The 18,519-nt window shown below is 40.8% G+C and overlaps 1 protein-coding gene across 2 annotated transcripts in view; it reads left to right on the top strand.

The window, feature by feature from the left end:
• The window catches only part of LOC135487912 (uncharacterized), a 144,356-nt gene extending 128,598 nt beyond the window's left edge, over positions 1-15,758 (top strand). For both annotated transcript variants that reach the window (XM_064772156.1, XM_064772167.1), the window contains exons 149-169: positions 345-530; positions 1,013-1,138; positions 1,495-1,803; positions 2,267-2,452; positions 2,785-2,943; positions 3,615-3,797; positions 4,062-4,190; positions 4,628-4,810; positions 5,190-5,330; positions 5,554-5,757; positions 6,265-6,408; positions 7,188-7,318; positions 7,647-7,948; positions 8,371-8,549; positions 9,486-9,710; positions 10,301-10,395; positions 10,930-11,103; positions 11,513-11,743; positions 12,447-12,585; positions 13,106-13,266; positions 13,722-15,758. In XM_064772156.1, coding sequence (XP_064628226.1) covers positions 345-530; positions 1,013-1,138; positions 1,495-1,803; positions 2,267-2,452; positions 2,785-2,943; positions 3,615-3,797; positions 4,062-4,190; positions 4,628-4,810; positions 5,190-5,330; positions 5,554-5,757; positions 6,265-6,408; positions 7,188-7,318; positions 7,647-7,948; positions 8,371-8,549; positions 9,486-9,710; positions 10,301-10,395; positions 10,930-11,103; positions 11,513-11,743; positions 12,447-12,585; positions 13,106-13,266; positions 13,722-13,821 — 3,687 coding nt within the window. In that variant the 3' untranslated portion in view covers positions 13,822-15,758. The remainder of the gene's footprint in view (positions 1-344; positions 531-1,012; positions 1,139-1,494; positions 1,804-2,266; positions 2,453-2,784; positions 2,944-3,614; positions 3,798-4,061; positions 4,191-4,627; positions 4,811-5,189; positions 5,331-5,553; positions 5,758-6,264; positions 6,409-7,187; positions 7,319-7,646; positions 7,949-8,370; positions 8,550-9,485; positions 9,711-10,300; positions 10,396-10,929; positions 11,104-11,512; positions 11,744-12,446; positions 12,586-13,105; positions 13,267-13,721) is intronic.
• The last annotated feature ends 2,761 nt before the right edge of the window (positions 15,759-18,519 follow it).

The following is an 18,519-nucleotide window of genomic DNA, read 5'->3' as shown; positions in this document are numbered from 1 at the left end:
ATTTTGTTGGATTAAGCTCACATGACCAACCTTGATTCATGAAAAATAAAAATCTCAGAATTTTTTTCTTAAATTTTTTTCCTCTCGCCAGAATGAAATGCCGTGAAAGTTTTGCATTAACAGTATCTCGATTAACTAATGTATGATACGTCTGACTGCCAACTTTTGGCAGATTTCACAAACCTTTCAACTTCTAGAGTAATTTCATGATCCACCAAAGTAGTGCTTTTGGAAAAATTATATTTTTCGAGAATTTTTCACATTATAGAAAGATAATATGCATGTAATTTGGCAAATGTTCCGGGAAAGTCGCCTCTGAATTGTTTCGAATTATCGTTTCACAGTTCCACATCCAAGCCTGTGATAAGGGATCTCCAGCCAAATGCACCTCAGCTAGTGTTGATTTCCAACTGTTGAAGAACACCCACAGACCTGTCTTCAGCCCAACAACATACTTCAAGACAGTCCCAGACAGTCACCCGGTCGGCCAAGAAATCGTAAAGGTCACCGCAACCGATGCTGATGATAAGGTAGGTTGATGATAATTGTCCTCAGTTTTGGTCTGCAATTAACGTCTTGAATCCCAAAACTTGAAAATCCCAGAATCCCAGGGTGGTCACGTGGTTGCGAAATTGGGTCTGACTTTCACGATGTATAGCGCCCGCCTACAACCGCCAAAGTCCAGTACCGAGGCGCCATCTACCCAGGCATGCTCTAACTGACCCTACTGTACATCAAACACGCTAAAACAAGCAATAAACTAGCGTCATAGCTCAAGGGAATAAAAATATCACTGAGACCGACCTGTCGGTCATTTGGGAAAAAACGTTATTTCAAAATGACCGACTGGTTGGTCACCGGGATTCAAGAGGTTAAGCTCCACCCTTGTGGTTTAGGTGAGACAACCAATAACGCCAGTTCGGTATCAACATTAAACAATTCCTTAAATCCAAGCTTGTTTTTTCACTTGCTGGGGCTCGAGTGGTATAAAACACCTTTCTCCATGTTGCAGGCATCGCCTAACGGACAGTTTGGGTACGCGATTCGACCAGCAGATCAATTCTTCCAAATCAACTCAGACGATGGCACAATCTCATTCAAGAAAACAATGCTTAACGAACCAGCCAAGTTGTACCGAGTAAGTAAAATACTGTTGGCTCAAAAAAAGTTATCCAATAATTGTAATGTAAACTGTGCTCATTGGTTTATTGGTGCATTGTATTTTCCAATTCCAGATAAAAAGCTGCATTTGCCCATAAACAACTGCATTTGCTCATAAAGCAGTGCATTTGCTCATAAAGCAGTGCATTTGCTCAAAAAGAGCTGCATTTGCTCATAAACATGACAAAAAGTTACAGTCTCATAAAGCACTGCATTTGCTCAAGCACTGTTGCATTTGCTCATAAAGCACTGCATTTGCTCATAAAGCAAATTTTTGATTCTATGAAAATATGAATTTCTAATCCTGATGTCGGCGATTTATTTCACTTCCAGCTAGCAGTTTACGCAATCGACAAGGGAAACTTCCCTTTGACTAGTCAGGTGTCTGTAAGCATCCAAGTCACCAAAGGACAAGCCGCACCAATCTGTGGGCGCCCGGTGGAAATAACCATGAATGGCTACTCCAAGGATACAACTAAAGTCCTGGCGACTGTTCAAGCCACCAATCAAGACAAGCAGAATCCGACCATCTTCACTCTGGAGGGTGAAGCTCAAGCTAAGCAGTTCTTGAGCATTGATTCGCGCACGGGAGAAATCAAACTCATCAAGTCGCTTACAGAGAACATCGCTTCAAGATTTGTCGTAAGTTTTTTAGGGAAGCGTGTCGGCACAGTGTAAGGGCATCCAACTTGTTACCGAAAAGTGTGGACTTGAGGTTCGGCTAGTGATACTGGGTACTTCCAACTGGCCTAAAATGACAAGGTGTATTACAGTATGTGAAATCCTTAATTTCTACAGATTTCTGGTTAAGGTTAGGGAAAACGTGAAGCACTTACCTCTCAGTGGTAGACCTGTCATTTAAAACCTTTTAAAAAACTGATTTGAGAAACCTCTGCAACGAAGAAATATCATATACAATTACATCAACAGATTCTCAAGATAAAATGCGCCTGGTCCACGATCCAGTCCACTGCAGCGGTCGCAACCGGCGGGCACAGAGCGTGGCGCCATGGTGAAAGGGCCAGTTAGGTTGGCGAAAGGCCAATAGAAATTATAGAAAGGAAAAAAAACTAAACATTTGAATAACTGTATCTTTCTTTTTCAGCTTAGAATCCGTGTGAGCACCGCAGTTGCACTCGTTGGTAACGAATGCACGGGTGAAATGCGTATCATCTGGAATGAGCACCCGCCCATCTGTACCACTGGGCAGGCTACCACCACAATCCTGGCAGTGCAGAATTCTCTTACCCCCTTCTTCACGTTCGCAGCAACAGATCAAGATCCATCTAATGTAAGTTTCGTGATGTTCCGTAAACAGGTGTTATACTTTTGTGCTAGTAATATTTAAAGAAAATCCCTTTTTTAAAGTTACCTGATGTAAAAATTTTCAACCACCTAAACTGGGTAGGTTCACATTGTGTGGGAGACTGACCTGCGACAAAGTACAGTTTACTTTTATGTTTGTATGGTGCAGCATTCGACTCAGCAGCACTGCGTAATTAAAAAATGTTATCAACTTTTCAAGACATTTGTGGTGATCTTTATTCCTCCTTAGTTCCTTCTTTCCGTCCATAGCAATTGAACATCATATATCTAAATCCATATTTTGGTCTGTCGTTGTAGGTTCGTAGCGGTCAACTGAAGTACGAGATCAATATCGACCGCTCCGATCCACGCACGCAACAGATCAAGGACCTCTTCCGCATCAACGCCCGTAACGGTTCGGTCTACGTCAACCCAAATCAACTCCTCATGGACACCTCCCTCCGTGTCTCGTACACAGTAAGTTGTCGATCTTTTAACTTGTGACGGCCGTGAATACAGGTGTGCGTGGCCCTACCATTGTAATGTTAGCCAGTGGCTGTTTGATACAATTAGTAGATGCTTGGGAGTCTGATGTGGCATTTCGTCAGGTGACTAAAAGTTACATTGTAATGGAGTCTTCAAAAGATCTCATTCATTGCCAGGCACAATGTACAATTCATCTGACCATACCAAGTACTCAGCCACACCAAGTATCGCGCCATGCTGAGTTCTCAGCCACACTGAGTATCCAGCCATGCGGAGTACTCGGTAATGCCGAGTATCCAGCCATGTCGAGTACTCAGCCATGCTGAGTTTGAATCGGCTGCGTTGCTCTCCTTCATGAGTTCACGGAACCAACCCAAACTCAGACACCCAAAACTCTTTCTGTACACCCCTTCTTTTGCACTGCCCTATTTTACCTTTAGCGACAGTGTCCTTTTTCCGATTTCACTTGATTGATTCCCGTGCATAGATGAGTTTTCTGATGACTATATCATTAGATTAGTAATTTTCCCGCAATCAATGTTTATGTTTTGAAACCCTTTATGCGAAACTCTCGAAAGGCTCGCGTATACTAAAAGTGGTTCACTGTCTTTAAATAATCTCAAATTACACCAGGGCTAACAAACATATTTTGAAATCTTCAGATCGGGGTGACGGTATTAGACGATGGCCTTCCACAATTCAGTGACAGTTGTTCGGTCAAAGTGGACGTGACAAGGAACACCAACAGTCCCCAGTTCCAGCCAAGAAGGTACATCGTGTCTGTCAACCAGACAGTACCACTGAATACCCCAGTGGTGGACACAAAGGCGACAGATGCAGACGGGGTAAGGTTGAAATCAAAATTAATAGTAATGCCTAAAAATTGTGATTTTTCAAAACATTGCAAATTTCCTTTCGATGAAATTCCGGGAGAAAGTCACTTAGTCATGGTCATTGTTACACTGCATTATTACATTCCGTACTGCTCCTAATGACATATCACCGTGCAGTGCACCATGCTATCACCTGCACTGCATCATGACGTCATGAAATGGGTATTGCGTCTGTTTTTTTACCAAACTAAGTTTGTTGTATTTTTCCAATTCCAGCAACCACTGATATACACAATGGCTGACAGCGACCAGAGCAATGGATTGTCGTTCTTCGAAGTAAATTCTACGAACGGTATGATACGAACAAAGGGGAATCTTGCTGCTACCAACAGGAACCGTTACCTGGTAAGTCCTGTGGAATTACACATCACTGCAAATAATAATGGTCAGCCAATGAAGAGTTAAACAATTCTTCACATTCCAAACCAACCGATTTATAATCTAAATTCTGTTTCCAGTTAACCGTTACGACAACTGATAATGGTCAGCCAACTTCACATTCCAAATCAACCGATTTATAATTCAAACTCTGTTTCCAGTTTACCGTTACGACAACTGATAATGGTCAGCCAACTTCACACTCCAAATCAACCGATTTATAATTCAAACTCTGTTTCCAGTTTACCGTTACGACAACTGATAATGGTCAGCCAACTTCACATTCCTAACCAACTGATTTATAATCTAAACTCTGTTTCCATTTTACCGTTACGACAACTGATAATGGTCAGCCAACTTCACATTCCTAACCAACTGATTTATGATCTAAACTCTGTTTCCAGTTTACCGTTACGGCAACTGATAATGGTCAGCCAAAGAAGAGTGGGACCGCAGCCGTCACCATCATCATCATCAGGAATATCTTTGCACCGATCATGTTCCCGAAGAACTACAATGTCAGTGTCTCACAGTGGATACCGCTGCAGACGACAATAGTGACACTCAAAGCAACGGATCAGGATCCGGTGAGATTTAATCTCTTTGACTCGGATATATACCTCTGTTGAATGAAAAAAAAGAAGCGCTTTTAAGCTCTTGTTATTTTTTAGACCTCATTCATTCTTAAACAAATATTCTTTTTAGACCTAAATGAACCTTTTCAGACCTCATTCATTCATAAACGAATATTCTTTTTAGACCTAAATAAACCTTTTTAGACCTTATTCATTCATAAACAAATATTTTGCATCATGAATAAGATTGTAAAAGTCCAACTGAATAAAGATGACAAATTTGTAACTAAAGGGAGGTTTGCCTATTGTACTGTATAAGGTGTCTAAAAAACGTAACCACTTATGAAATAAAAAGGGAAATTCTCTTATATCATGAATCTCTTCTTTTTAGAACACAATCTTGACATATAGCATGGATATGAGTGGTGGCCAATTCGTCACTGAACACTACCAATTCTTCCTTATTGATGGCAGCTCTGGTGCACTCCGTGTCAAGTCGAAACTCAACCAAGCGAGCAAGGATGATTATGCTGTAAGTCCAAAAATTAGGAGTGGTGACATGACTTTTTGAATGGCTCCTCGTGGATGAATGGCTTGGTCTTTCTCAACGAGAATTTCACACGAAAAATTCCACCTCTCGCTACAAGTTTTTATTGCAATTCACTGCATCGGAAGAGATTGCTATTTGAAATTGTTATTCCACTTTGAAACTACCAAGACTATCTTTTAACACACTGTCCTTGTACTTTTTTTAGCTGAATGTGATGGTCCAGGACAACTCGGTAGGATTTAATGTGCCAGTTAAGAAGGACACTGGCACCGTGGGGGTGCATATCATCCGGAACCAATATGATCCGATTTTTAGCCAGAAGACCTATGTCGTCAACGTTACAGACAACCAACTTGGCAATATACTGAGCCTCAAAGCTTCCGATCTCGATAGGAACACCCCCAACAGCGTGAGTACTCCTTAACATTCAACACAGATGCAGTCATGGAGCTGTGCGATATTTATCACCTGCGACAAAATTCATTTTGTGGGGTCATGTTGTTCACAGTTACCTGTGAGAAAAACAGGGTCATCACTGTGACGCCACACTGATATCAAACTGGTTTGATTTTATCGCATGTTGCTGCAACTAGTGAGTGAGCAGACAAGCGTTCTTTTTATTGCACTACACAGCAATTTTTTCACAATTTTTGCAAATAATCTTAATAATGTCAAGTCATGAAAATAAAAATCAGGAAATAATTTCTTTTTATGCAAAAAATTTAAAGAAATTACGTAAAGAGCCAAAATGAATCATGAAAAAATATTTTTAAGTCGCCAAAATAATGATACCCGAATATCTTTTAGTTTGCGGTATGCACACAAATACCTTTCTGATGTTTTGAATCGTTTTCTTTTGATTTATTCTCCTCTAAATCATCTCGGCAGCAATAAAGAATTGATGTTGGTTTTTCAGGGCTTTGATGCGATGATCTCCTATAAACTGATAGCGGATGCTAACGCGCAGAAGTTCTTCCGTTTACAATGGCCAAGTCAGGATCTGCAGCTCTACAAGATGTTGAAGAATGACGAGACCAAACCACTCCCCTCATCTTTTGTGGTGAGTCTCTGACATTTTATAAGGATTTCAACTATTCTCTTGATAACGAGTGATTGTCTAGGCCAAAATTGCATTTATTCCTTTCTATTTTGTCAAAATTGAAAAAAAAGTGTTGAGTTGTTATTAAGATGATTGCTTTAGCGCCAAGTAAATACGTTGCACTGAATATTTCATACTCTTAAAGGGACAATATAGGCAGCAGCTGGGCAGGCAAGATAAAGTTACACAAAGCCTCCAATAGGGGTCTCTCACATCTCACAGTAGGTCGAAATGATTCACGCTTGTACGAGGGATATATTTAGTGCTAAAGTCTGACATGACCAAGGGCGCTTACTGTGTGTACTAGTCACTTGAAGATGACTAAATTAGCCCCTCTCCTCCTGCCTATAGTCCCCTTTTAAATGCCCTGAAATTGTGCTCTTGTCTTTCCCTCGGGCTGGTGTACTAAACGGTTCCGATTCCTGATATGCCCAGCCCCAACCCAATCCACTGCTCACACTGGTTAAAATTTACAATGCCCGATTGGAAATGACGTAGTTTGATCGCACTCACTATCGCTATAGGATTGCTACAAATCCTTTGAACAAAGGCACTTTGTGTGCCATTAATGACTCGTTCTGGCCGTGATTGTAAATTCGATCATCCCTTACACTGAATCCCGCCAAGGAATCGCCCGAAAATACAGGTGGCAGTCCTGAATTCCGATTTTCGTCCCAAAAAAACCCTATTCCAACTCTCGTGCACAAATGACGTCACATGGTTTGGTGTTTCTGTTTCAGATGACCGTGACAGCTGAGAACGAGCGGGGCAATCCCTACAGGTCGAGCAATGCCACAGTCTACGTCTACGTCAACCGGACGTTCGCCGAAGTCGGAGAGAGAAAGCTTGGATTGATCCTTCCAGAATTCCAGTAAGTTTACTCCTGTATCCAATAAAGCTCTTGACCCGAAAATGCGTGCCTTTTACAGTGGAACCTCTCTGCCTAGTCAAGGCCATTTTGCGGCAATGGGGGCCAATTCAAGCAGGGAGGGAACGACCTCATCAATAGATGGAGTTCCGGTCGTGCAGAAGGAGGATGGGTGAATTGAAAACATTTTATTTGTATTCAAAAAGAGAGGTTTGACTGTACTATTTGTTGAGGAAAAAGGGTCATGAACAGGGAGTTTGAAATTGTGACTAGGCGAAGCCCAACGTTGAATATGACGGCATACTAACGGAAAATATTCTCACTATTTCAGTGCCAAGCTGAAGGAGAATACTGCACCAAACACCTTGGTTACAACACTTGACGTCCTCTACCAGAACATCAATAAGGGAATCAAAGGAACTCTAACCGGTCCACCTGGTTCGGAGAAATCTTTCACCATCCGACAGTCATCGAGACTTACGGGTGAAAAAGATCTCGATATCCTGACGGGAGTACAGCCAGTCGATCATGAAGAAAAGTCACGATATGAGTTCGATGTGTATGTGGCGTATTCCGATCAAAGAACCAAGAGGGATGTTGACTTTGAAATATTGAGTCGTCAAAAGAGGCAATGTAAGTCAAAACTGTTCCAACAAGTTTCGAATGTTACATTCGTTCATGCTGTCGGGTGGATTCGAAACCATTTGTTGAAAAGATGGCGGGCACCACACCAAACAGAGGGGGTTTGGTGAAAAAGATTTGAATTTGGAAAATCGCGGCTCTCAGGCAAAAAGGGGGCTATGCACCTCATGCCTCCCTCCCCAATCGGCCACTGTCTTATATAGTAGAACTCTTTGTCAAGGACACACATGCTGTCCTTTATTAGGTAGGTGTCCTGATCAAAGAGGTCAAAATGAATGAAGAGTGCTAATGTGGGACCAAAACTAGTGTGCTTAATAGAGAGGTTGTGCTTAATAGAGAGGTTGCCCTTGATAGAGAGGTGTCCGCTTAGGAAGGTTCAGCTATATATGTTATTTTCACTTGTTTCATTACAGCCTATCGATCGTTCAATCCTGTCAAGCTGTACATTGAGGTTCTCGACGTGAATGACAATGCACCGGTTTTCCTGTTCCCTATCTACCCAAAACAGAATGCCTCCACTAACAACAAGTATTTCTGTGCCATCTCCAGGCTCGCTTCAGTCCACAAGTTGGACTTTTGCCCAGATGTCAGAGTAAGTACATAAGAAAAAAAAAACAAAATATGTGACCCACCACGACAAAATGAGTCGCATGTCGCTCCGAGCTTGACAGGTTGAGATGGACTGGTTGTTCATTTCACTGTTGTCTGCTTTTTGTGAAATCTGACGACATCAATTTCTTCTATTATCTCCTTGTGTCATCTAGGCTCATCTTATGTGCGACATGCGACTGGTTTTGCTTGAACGGGTCACATATGTGACCCACCACGACAAAATGAGTCGCATGTCGCTCCGAACTTGACAGGTGAGATGGACTGGTTGTTCATTTCACTGTTGTCTGCCTTTTGTGAAATCTGAGAACATCAATTACTTCTATTATTTCCTGTTATGTTTTCATGGTGGGTCACATATCATGCTGTTTTCATAACTTGCTAGATTCTCTTGCTTTCTTGGTGTTTTGTGAAGATCACACGTAATGATATGCCTACTATTTTCACCTCACCATTGTCGACATTGGCTCCTAATTTCACCTCAGTTTTAATGAAATATTCTAAAATACCTGGTTACAAGGTTTTATAGTTTTCTGCGTCAAATTCACTGTGCCTCGTTTTGGCCCAGTGGTTTAGTTGTCGTAACTGTAACTGCCTGGGTAGGTGTAAATTTCGGAACCAGAGTGCATAATACGTTCCTCGCTCACTGTGATTACGCAATCGATTATTTGAAGGAAGGAAAAGTTTGGATCAGAGCCCAGTCTTAAGTTTGAGGTATTTTAGAAAGAGAAATTTTTTATCGAAATGAAGGCACTGGTTGTTTCACCAAACATGGCTCGGGTGCCGCTGTCATTTGACCTGGAACCAATATCAAACTCAGCAATTGCTAGTTTCATTCATCGTAGCAATAATTGTCGCAAGTCGCAGCGACAAAATTTACTTGTTTGCAGGGCGCTTGAATGTGTGATCATCATTTCAGGCTGTGGACGCGGACTCAGAGGACAATGCCAAGATTCTTTTTGGCATGGGTGCCCCAGAGGAGGCGACGCCCCGTAACCCGCCTTTCAACATCTTGCCAGTCGACGGCAACCTCTACAACACTTTGGAATTCAACGACAAATCCGCCCCGAAGTTCCGGTTTGACATCTATGCTGAGGATCAGCCGAAAGATGAACTGAAGAAGAAGACCGAGACAGAGGTCATCGTAAGTGTAACAATCCTGAAAGTTTAAACCGTTAAATTTTTTCCGCCATTCTATTTTCACAGATTTTGCAAATAACGTAGATTTGTGAACACGAGAATCGCGAAATGAATCTTTTGCTTGGAAAAACCAAAAGAATTTTCATCGTCCACCAAAAAAATAATTTTTAATGTTTGATTTTTTTTGTCAGACATTTCTGCAAATGATAAAAAGTAAATAGAAAATTGTGCAGTTTTTACAGTCAGTATAACATGACAGATGATTAAAGCCGAAAAGAATACATACGCTTATTTAACATTAAAGTCACAAATTATTTATTGAGAATTTCAAAAGATTGCACATTCTAAAAGGCCTTGGTCACCGGATGAAGATGTTTGTAATGGAAAACACTTTAAGCCTCCTTTTGATTTTTCAGCGGTCCTTGGTGTTACAAGACCACTCGGTTTAAAATGTTCTTCGGGTTTTTTCAACAACCAAAAATAAAGACTGTACTCTCATCTGTAACAAAAATGGCAAAGAAATTTGGATGTTATACAATATACCGCCTTGTCGATTGCTTTGACATGTGGCTACAAAGGTTTTCCGTTTTTCAGGTGAATCTGATTGATGATAAGCATCGTATGATCATGGTCATCCAAAACAGGCTTCCTCAACAAATCGACAAGGCCACCATTGAAGAAATAAGACAGTAAGCAAACATGTTTATTCATTTAGTAATTATGCACAATAGAACCTCTCTATTATGGACAACCTTGGGGCTGGCCAATACTGTCCTCAATTGAGAGGTTTCCTGATTACAGATGTCAACTTGAATTGAAAAAACAAGTTTGGGACCAAAACCAGCATTTCTATTTGTTTAGTTCAAAAGCAGATGTCATATTCTCATAATATATGCTTGTATTTAAAAATACAAGCATATATTGTTATATATTTTTATCCGATCTACTTTTGAGGCTTAACACTGTAGCATAAGTTCTTGTAACATGCTTTAACGGCGTACACCATTCATAATTACTGGTGGTCCAGGAAAAAAGAAATGCAGTTTACACTATGCAGAAGTACAGGTATTATTCATACGAATATGATGAAACTGGGAATTGATTATATTTGTATTAGATACAAAATGACACAATAGCAGACTGGCATCAAGAAATCCAACAGAGCCATGTGGGTATTGTGACATCTGACGTCGATATTCATCTAATTTTTTCTGTCAATTCAGACGTATGCAGGAGCTGACCAAAAAGATCATTCTCATTGAGAAAGTCGAGGTGAGGCGTCTCCAGTCGACAAGGGGCGTTGTGGCCAAGACGAATCCAGAGAGTGGCACCGACATCTACTTTGTGGCCGTGAATCCGAATACCTATAATATCTGTCCCAGGGACATACTGCAGAAGTAAGGGTCATTAAATCTATAATGTACATAATATCAAATATGAATGAACTCTAATGTCAATGCTATAAAATACAATTGTCATTCTGTAAACCGTCGGGCATTTTATTTTTCGCAGATTTTGAGAATAACCCAAGTTGCAAAAATTAAAATTATGAAAAAGATTTTTGGAAAATTAAAATTATGAGAGAAAAATGTAGAATGCCAAAAAACGACCAAAATTTCTTCATCTGCCAAAGTAAAGATTATGAATTTAAATTTTTTTAGAAAGTTTGGTGAATTGCCAAAATTAATTGGCACAACATTTTTAGGTTTCACAGTATAGAAATTTTTCAATGAATGTGGTGAGGTTTTGAATTCGTGCAAAATAGAGGATCAACAGAATTGATTAAAGATTTCTCTCTTGTTTCAGATTGATCATGAATACGCCGGCACAGCAGAAGATCATCAACAACATGCGCGACATCATCCGTGTGCAGCTGATTCGGCCACCGTACCTACCGATCAAGAGCGAGGGCATCAGCTTCTGGAAGACGTATTTCTACCTTGACGGCGAGCTGTGGTCCGCACTCATCGCTCTTGCGTGCATCATCATCCTTCTCTCCATCGTGGGCATCGTCGTCATCTGTTTCCTTTGGGCAAGGTACGGTGGATTTTGTTGTTGTTGTTCTTCTTCTTCTACTGCATTCATATTGAAGAAGTAGAAGAAGAAGTGTCATTAAGTACTTCAAAGTTGTGCAGAGCTCAGTTGGTTTTCTGCTGGGCCCAAGTTTGACCATACAGAGGAAATCAGGGAAGCTGTTCACATCTCTAAATCACATCACACATAGTTGGTCTACGATTAAAAAGATTGAATTTCGGCTAATGTTTGTCTTGAAAGCGATGAAATCACAGTAAAATAGTGCTTTTGAATATTCTCGGTTGTATTCATCCACCAACATTAGAATTGTATGCAATGCATATAGATGATGCCCATTAAAAAAAGATCACCCCATCACTGAAGTGGTTGCATGGGAGTTGAAAAATACTCCTAAATATGAGTAGGGTGTGGTTTTACACTGGTATTCCTGTTTCTTTAACAAGGGTGGTTCTGTTTACTTTAACACTGGTGTTTCTGTTTTCTTTAACAATGGTGTTCCTGTTGCTTCATAAACACTGGTGTTCCTGTTTTCTTTAACACTGGTGTTCCTCTTAGCTTTAAACACTAGTGTTCCTGTTTTCTTCAACAATTATGTTCCTCTTTGCTTTAACACTGGTGTTCCAGTTTGCTTTCACAATGGTTTTCCTGTTTGCTTTAACACTGGTGTTCCTCTTTGCTTTAACACTGGTGTTCTTGTTTGCATCAGGTACAAGAGATGGGAAGAGCGTCTGCTGAGTCTTGATGTGTCTGTGTTCCCGCCCGTCTCTGTCGTGCAGCCGTCGGAGTATATGTCACACTACGGTATGGCATCTCACATTGGCCACATGAAGGAATTTGAGGAACAGGTTAGTCATGAAATCTGCAACATTAGAGAGGTTAACCACTTCACTTCTGTAGCTGAAATTTCGGTCCAACTTGCAAAGACACAGGCTCCTGTAGACGGGAATTTCGGTCTGATGACGTCATGATGTCATGTACTACGATGCATGACGCATGGCACGTCATTACGTCATTGCCGGGAGTGATGCTGTGAAGTCCAGTGGTCAATCGAATAACGTCAAAAATTTCCAGTAGTGAAGTGGTTAAGTGGTACGCCATTTGTATTTCCTGGTGGTCAAGAAATATTGAAATGAAGTTACCCACAATGCTGCAGTGCAGTTATTATGCATACGAATTTGCTAAAAACTTTTATAGTATTTGTATATGTTTGCACTACAGCAATGCTGAAATTTATTTTGCGGTGGACACCCTGCCTTGGTTCCTTACTGGGCAATGTCTTGATGGTTTTGAGCCTGCCACTCGACACCCCAGACATCCTCGGTGAAGAACAGGACGATAGTATTGACTGAATCATTTCTGTTGCAGAGTCTCAACATGTATGTGCCGCCGGATGAGGGTGGTATCGACCACACGGATGTGAACCTCGGCTTCTCAGCCGGTGCAACAGGGACACACAATGTCTCTAGTCAGGAGGTTGTACATACTGGCCGTATGGGTGTAGTAAATCCTGTTTATCAACCAGACTCGTAAGTCCCCTTTAAATTCATCGAAGTTAATTTATAGTTCATTTTGTGATTGATCCTTATAATTTACCTTCGACCAATTTTTCATTAATCTCACCGGTTGACATCTTCAGGTCTTCCGAGTAATTCCCAGTTGACGGCAAAGATAGCAGCACTACACTTGAAATCAAAGTTCATGCTGTTCTTTCTTCTTGGAGCCCACCTAGGGGTCCCCCAGAGGTTCCCCAGATGTGATGTCATTCACATCATCAGTTGGCGTCATTGTCGTTACGCCACTTGCATAGGCCTTGCAAAAAGGTGCACGCCTTGCTTGGCTATCTACAGACATTTATCGAAAGTCTGCTACCCAATTCACGAATTTCGCAGTCATTTTCATCCCCATTGATATTTACATACATGTTAATCATACCAATTAGAATAAAAAATATGATATTTCAATATTCAAATCACTTTTTCAGGACGGGTAAACGAGTGACAACCACCACAACAGTGACAAAAGTAGAAACCACTGGAGCTTCGGAAGATTACGATGACGCTGCATATGACAATGTCCGTTGATTCAGTATATACTCAATACCATACTCCTTGACTCACATCGGAACTTTACACGCAAAAAGACCACCAATAACTTGTACTGCTGTATTTTGAATCAGGGAATAAGTTTTAGAAAATTCTAAACTTTTTTTCAATTTCCGTCCAGGATGAGAATTTCCACAAGTGCCCTCCATCTGTGATCTCAATTTGAAATTTGTACAACTCTATTGTTTGTGTAGTATTTCTCGATTCAAATTGTACGGTATTTTGAGTAAATGTATGATCTGTGAGCCTTTGTAGATAAATTTGTGAACTAAAGGCAATGTGTAGAGCTGGACTCTGTACACAGGCAAGGTTGAAAAGACTCAGGAAAGTAACTTTGATACATGAATGTATATCCCAACTGCTGCTCTTGTGTTGCACACCATGCCTTTGGTAAATCAAACATGTAAGGTAAAGTGATACAGTTATGGCCACTACACCGTAGAAAACAGCTGGCAGTACACGTTAATGCACACCGTGGCTATAATTGTACTGTGGCTATAATTGTACCAGCTTACCTTATATGTTATGTACGCTTTTAGCTTTTCTGCATTCATTTCAATGCCAATTCCTTACCGTTGTAGTGAAAGATGCAATGGGCATGAGATTGAGCAGAATAATGCCGGTTCTTCAACCAATCCTCTTTCACTATCTTCCAATTGGATTGAAGATAACTAATTTATTCAATACTCTGTTGTTTATATATGTTTAGCTAGTGTGTATAAACTTGCCTCATGAACACTTATTTTATACTGGTTTTGAAGTTCATATCATTTCCAAAGAGCATTGCTTTGCCGAAAAAAATGTTACCGAAAATATTTTAATTCGCTTATCAAGCATAATCCTTTGTTAACTGTGTGTAAAACTATATCCTCAGGTGCCACTGAATACATAAACTTGTGCCATAATGTCTGATGAAATTGGTTTATGACCAATTTATTTTATGAACCTGTTTATGACAGATTTTTATTTTTCTACATATATATTTTACAAGTGTGCCATATTTTGAACTTGTATGACCGACAAATTTTCTGTGATGATACATGTGTGTGTACTTGGTAATGAATATTGTGTCAACGTGTTTAAGTCTGTTACATGTAAACGCTTTGATGCAGTATATCATTATAGTTTTGTGGTAAGACCATTGTATGTTATCAAAAAAGCGAGTCCAGTTGGATAAAAACACGTCATGCACTGATGATAATTGGTCTGTCCGTCTTTAGCCAGTAAAAAGTTCTGTTGTCCAAAGTTTTAAGTTTCATGAGATTTCTAATATTTTTTAACATCATAGCTTTAATATATAGTGATTATAATTTTTAATCTACATTGTTTTATATCTGTATTAATATAGTGTGAATAGAATTGCTCAAAGCATGTCATGTTAAAATTTGTTGTCACAAATATTTAAGAAATTCGAATGTTACATGACAGATGTTTTGCAAATATATATTTTTGTTTAAAACAGGCATTATCTTTAACTGTTGATAGATTTTTTTTCTGAAAAATATGGTCCGATGATTCAAGTTGAGATGGTAAAATCTGTGTGTTGGTTGTACCTATAAAATCACTTTGAATTTTAAAACAACGAAAAAATGATTGTAATTTTCAAAATGACAGAAATGTCCCCACTCAATTTTTAGGAAGTGTTACATTTGATTTCAACAACTCTCAAAAATATATATAAAAGTTCTGTCTATTCATATCTAGCATATTGTTACTCCATTCAGAATCATAATAAGAGGATTTTCCCCAGTTGTGTTAAAAATTAATTGCCCTCTAATTTGAATCATCAGTCAACAGTTATGCAATGTTTTGCTAAAACATCAAGCCTCTGTTTTAAAATAATTTTATTTCCTCATGTTTGTTATAAGAATGTATATTTTGATAAGTTATTCCCAATAAAAAAGTAGATTGTTGAAAAAAAATTATTTTGAATTTCTTAGGATTTGGTTAACACATCAATACTCAGGGAGACTTGGCAGAGAATGCAAACTGTCATATGGACGGCATCTATCAACTCCAGCCGGACCTGATCTAAGACAATTCTGGGACAGTATGCACGCATTCCAAGGACAATATCACCTCCAGCCTGCCCACATTGTGGGCAACTCATTCCAAGGACAACATTACCTCCGACCTCCCCATATTGTGGACAACTCATTCCAAGGACAATATCACCTCCAGCCTGCGTATATTGTGGACAACTCATTCCAAGGACAACATCACCTCCAACCTCGCCAATTTGTGGACAATTCATTCCAAGGACAATATCACCTCCAACCTCCCATATTGTGGACAACTCATTCCAAGGACAACATTACCTCTGACCTCCCCATATTGTGGACAACTCATTCCAAGGACAACATTACCTCCGACCCCCCATATTGTGGACAACTCATTCCAAGGACAACATTACCTCAGACCTCGCCAATTTGTGGACAACTCATTCCAAGGACAATATCACCTCCAGCCTGCCCATATCGTGGGCAACTCATTCCAAAGATAATATCACCTCCAGCCTGCCCATAATGTGGACAACTCATTCCAAAGACAATATCACCTCCAGCCTGTCCATACTGTGGACAACTCATTCCAAGGACAATATCACCTCCAGCCTGCCCATATTGTGGACAACTCATTCCAAGGACAATATCACTTCCAGCCTGCCCATATTGTGGACAACTCATTCCAAGGACAATATCACCTCCAGCCTGCCCATATTGTGGACAACTCATTCCAAAGACAATATCACCTCCAGCCTGCCCATACTGTGGACAACTCATTCCAAAGACAAAATCACCTCCAGCCTGCCCATACTGTGGACATCTCATTCCAAGGACAATATCACCTCCAGCCTGCCCATATTGTGGACAACTCATTCCAAGGACAATATCACCTCCAGCCTGCCCATACTGTGGACAACTCATTCCAAAGACAATATCACCTCCAGCCTGCCCATACTGTGGACAACTCATTCCAAGGACAATATCACCTCCAGCCTGCCCATACTGTGGACAACTCATTCCAAGGACAATATCACCTCCAGCCTGCCCATGTTTTCGACAGCTCATTCCAAGGACAACATTACCTCCGACCTCCCCATATTGTGGACAACTCATTCCAAGGACAACATTACCTCCGACCTCCCCATATTGTGGACAACTCATTCCAAGGACAACATTACCTCTGACCTCCCCATATTGTGGACAACTCATTCCAAGGACAACATTACCTCTGACCTCCCCATATTGTGGACAACTCATTCCAAGGACAACATTACCTCTGACCTCCCCATATTGTGGACAACTCATTCCAAAGACAACATTTCCTCCATCCTGCCCATAATGTGGACAACCTCCCCATATTGTGGACAACTCATTCCAAGGCAAATATTACCCCCATCCTGCCCATATTGTGGACAACTCATTCCAAAGACAATTATCACCCCCATCCTGCCCATAATGTTGACAACTCATTCCAAAGACAATATCACCCCCATCCTGCCCATAATGTTGACAACACATTCCAAAGACAATATCACCCCCATCCTGCCCATAATGTGGACAACTCATTCCAAAGACAATTATCACCCCCGTCCTGCCCATAATGTTGACAACTCATTCCAAAGACAATTATCACCCCGTCCTGCCCATAATGTTGACAACTCATTCCAAAGACAATTATCACCCCCATCCTGCCCATAATGTGGACAACTCATTCCAAAGACAATATCACCCCCATCCTGCCCATAATGTTCCCTGCCCTACAATTATTATTACCATCAGCTGTTCGATATCGAGGACGGTTCATTTCGAAGACAATGTCACCTCCAGCCTGTCTACATAGATAAAAACTCATTCCTAAGATAATAATCACCTCCAGCATGCCCCTATTCAGGACCAAACATTCCAATGGCATGTCACCTCCAGCCTGTCCGTACTGAGGACGTTGCGTTCCCAGAACCATTCACCATATCAACTAAGGCTGGACATTACCAAAGGCAATTCGTGGTCCAGTATGCAAGTATTCCCTCCACTCTGCCCATACTGAGGACAATTCATTCCAAGGCCACACCGCAGTCTATATTGAGGACAATTCGTTCCAAGACCACCATATCACCTCCACCCGGTTCATATTCAAAGGTAAATTCAAAGGACCATATCACCCATCCTCGAAATTCAGAGCCAGTCGTAATCTCCTCCCCTCGCACACGTTATTGAGCTCGGTCGATAGTGCCGAGTGTTGGCCATGATCTATATCCCCTGCATCCTATTACAATGCGAGAAATATATGTACATCCATAGGATAATATCTCCGTTACCTGCCCATTGACAACTAAGGACACGTCTATCCAGTCCATACTGAGGACAATTCGTTCCAAGCCTCATCACTGTCCATATTGAGGAGATTTCATGCCCAGGAATACACTCACCTCCAGCCTGTCCTTTTAGAGGGGAATTAATTCCTCGGACAATAAATTCACAACCAGCCCCTGTCAATACTGAGAATAATTTCGATAACCATAGCACATCCACCTTGTCATACTGAGGACAGCTGTCATCTCCAGCCTGTCCACATTGAGGACAACTCATTCCAAAGATGATATTAACACCTCCAGTCTGCCGGTATTGCTGATAATTCACTCGAAGGACGATGTCACCTCCAACCTGTCCATTGAGG

Source organism: Lineus longissimus, chromosome 1 (genome assembly GCF_910592395.1).
Source record: "Lineus longissimus chromosome 1, tnLinLong1.2, whole genome shotgun sequence".
In the NCBI taxonomy this organism is placed as follows: domain Eukaryota; kingdom Metazoa; phylum Nemertea; class Pilidiophora; order Heteronemertea; family Lineidae; genus Lineus; species Lineus longissimus.
This window is presented reverse-complemented; position numbering and strand designations above follow the sequence as displayed.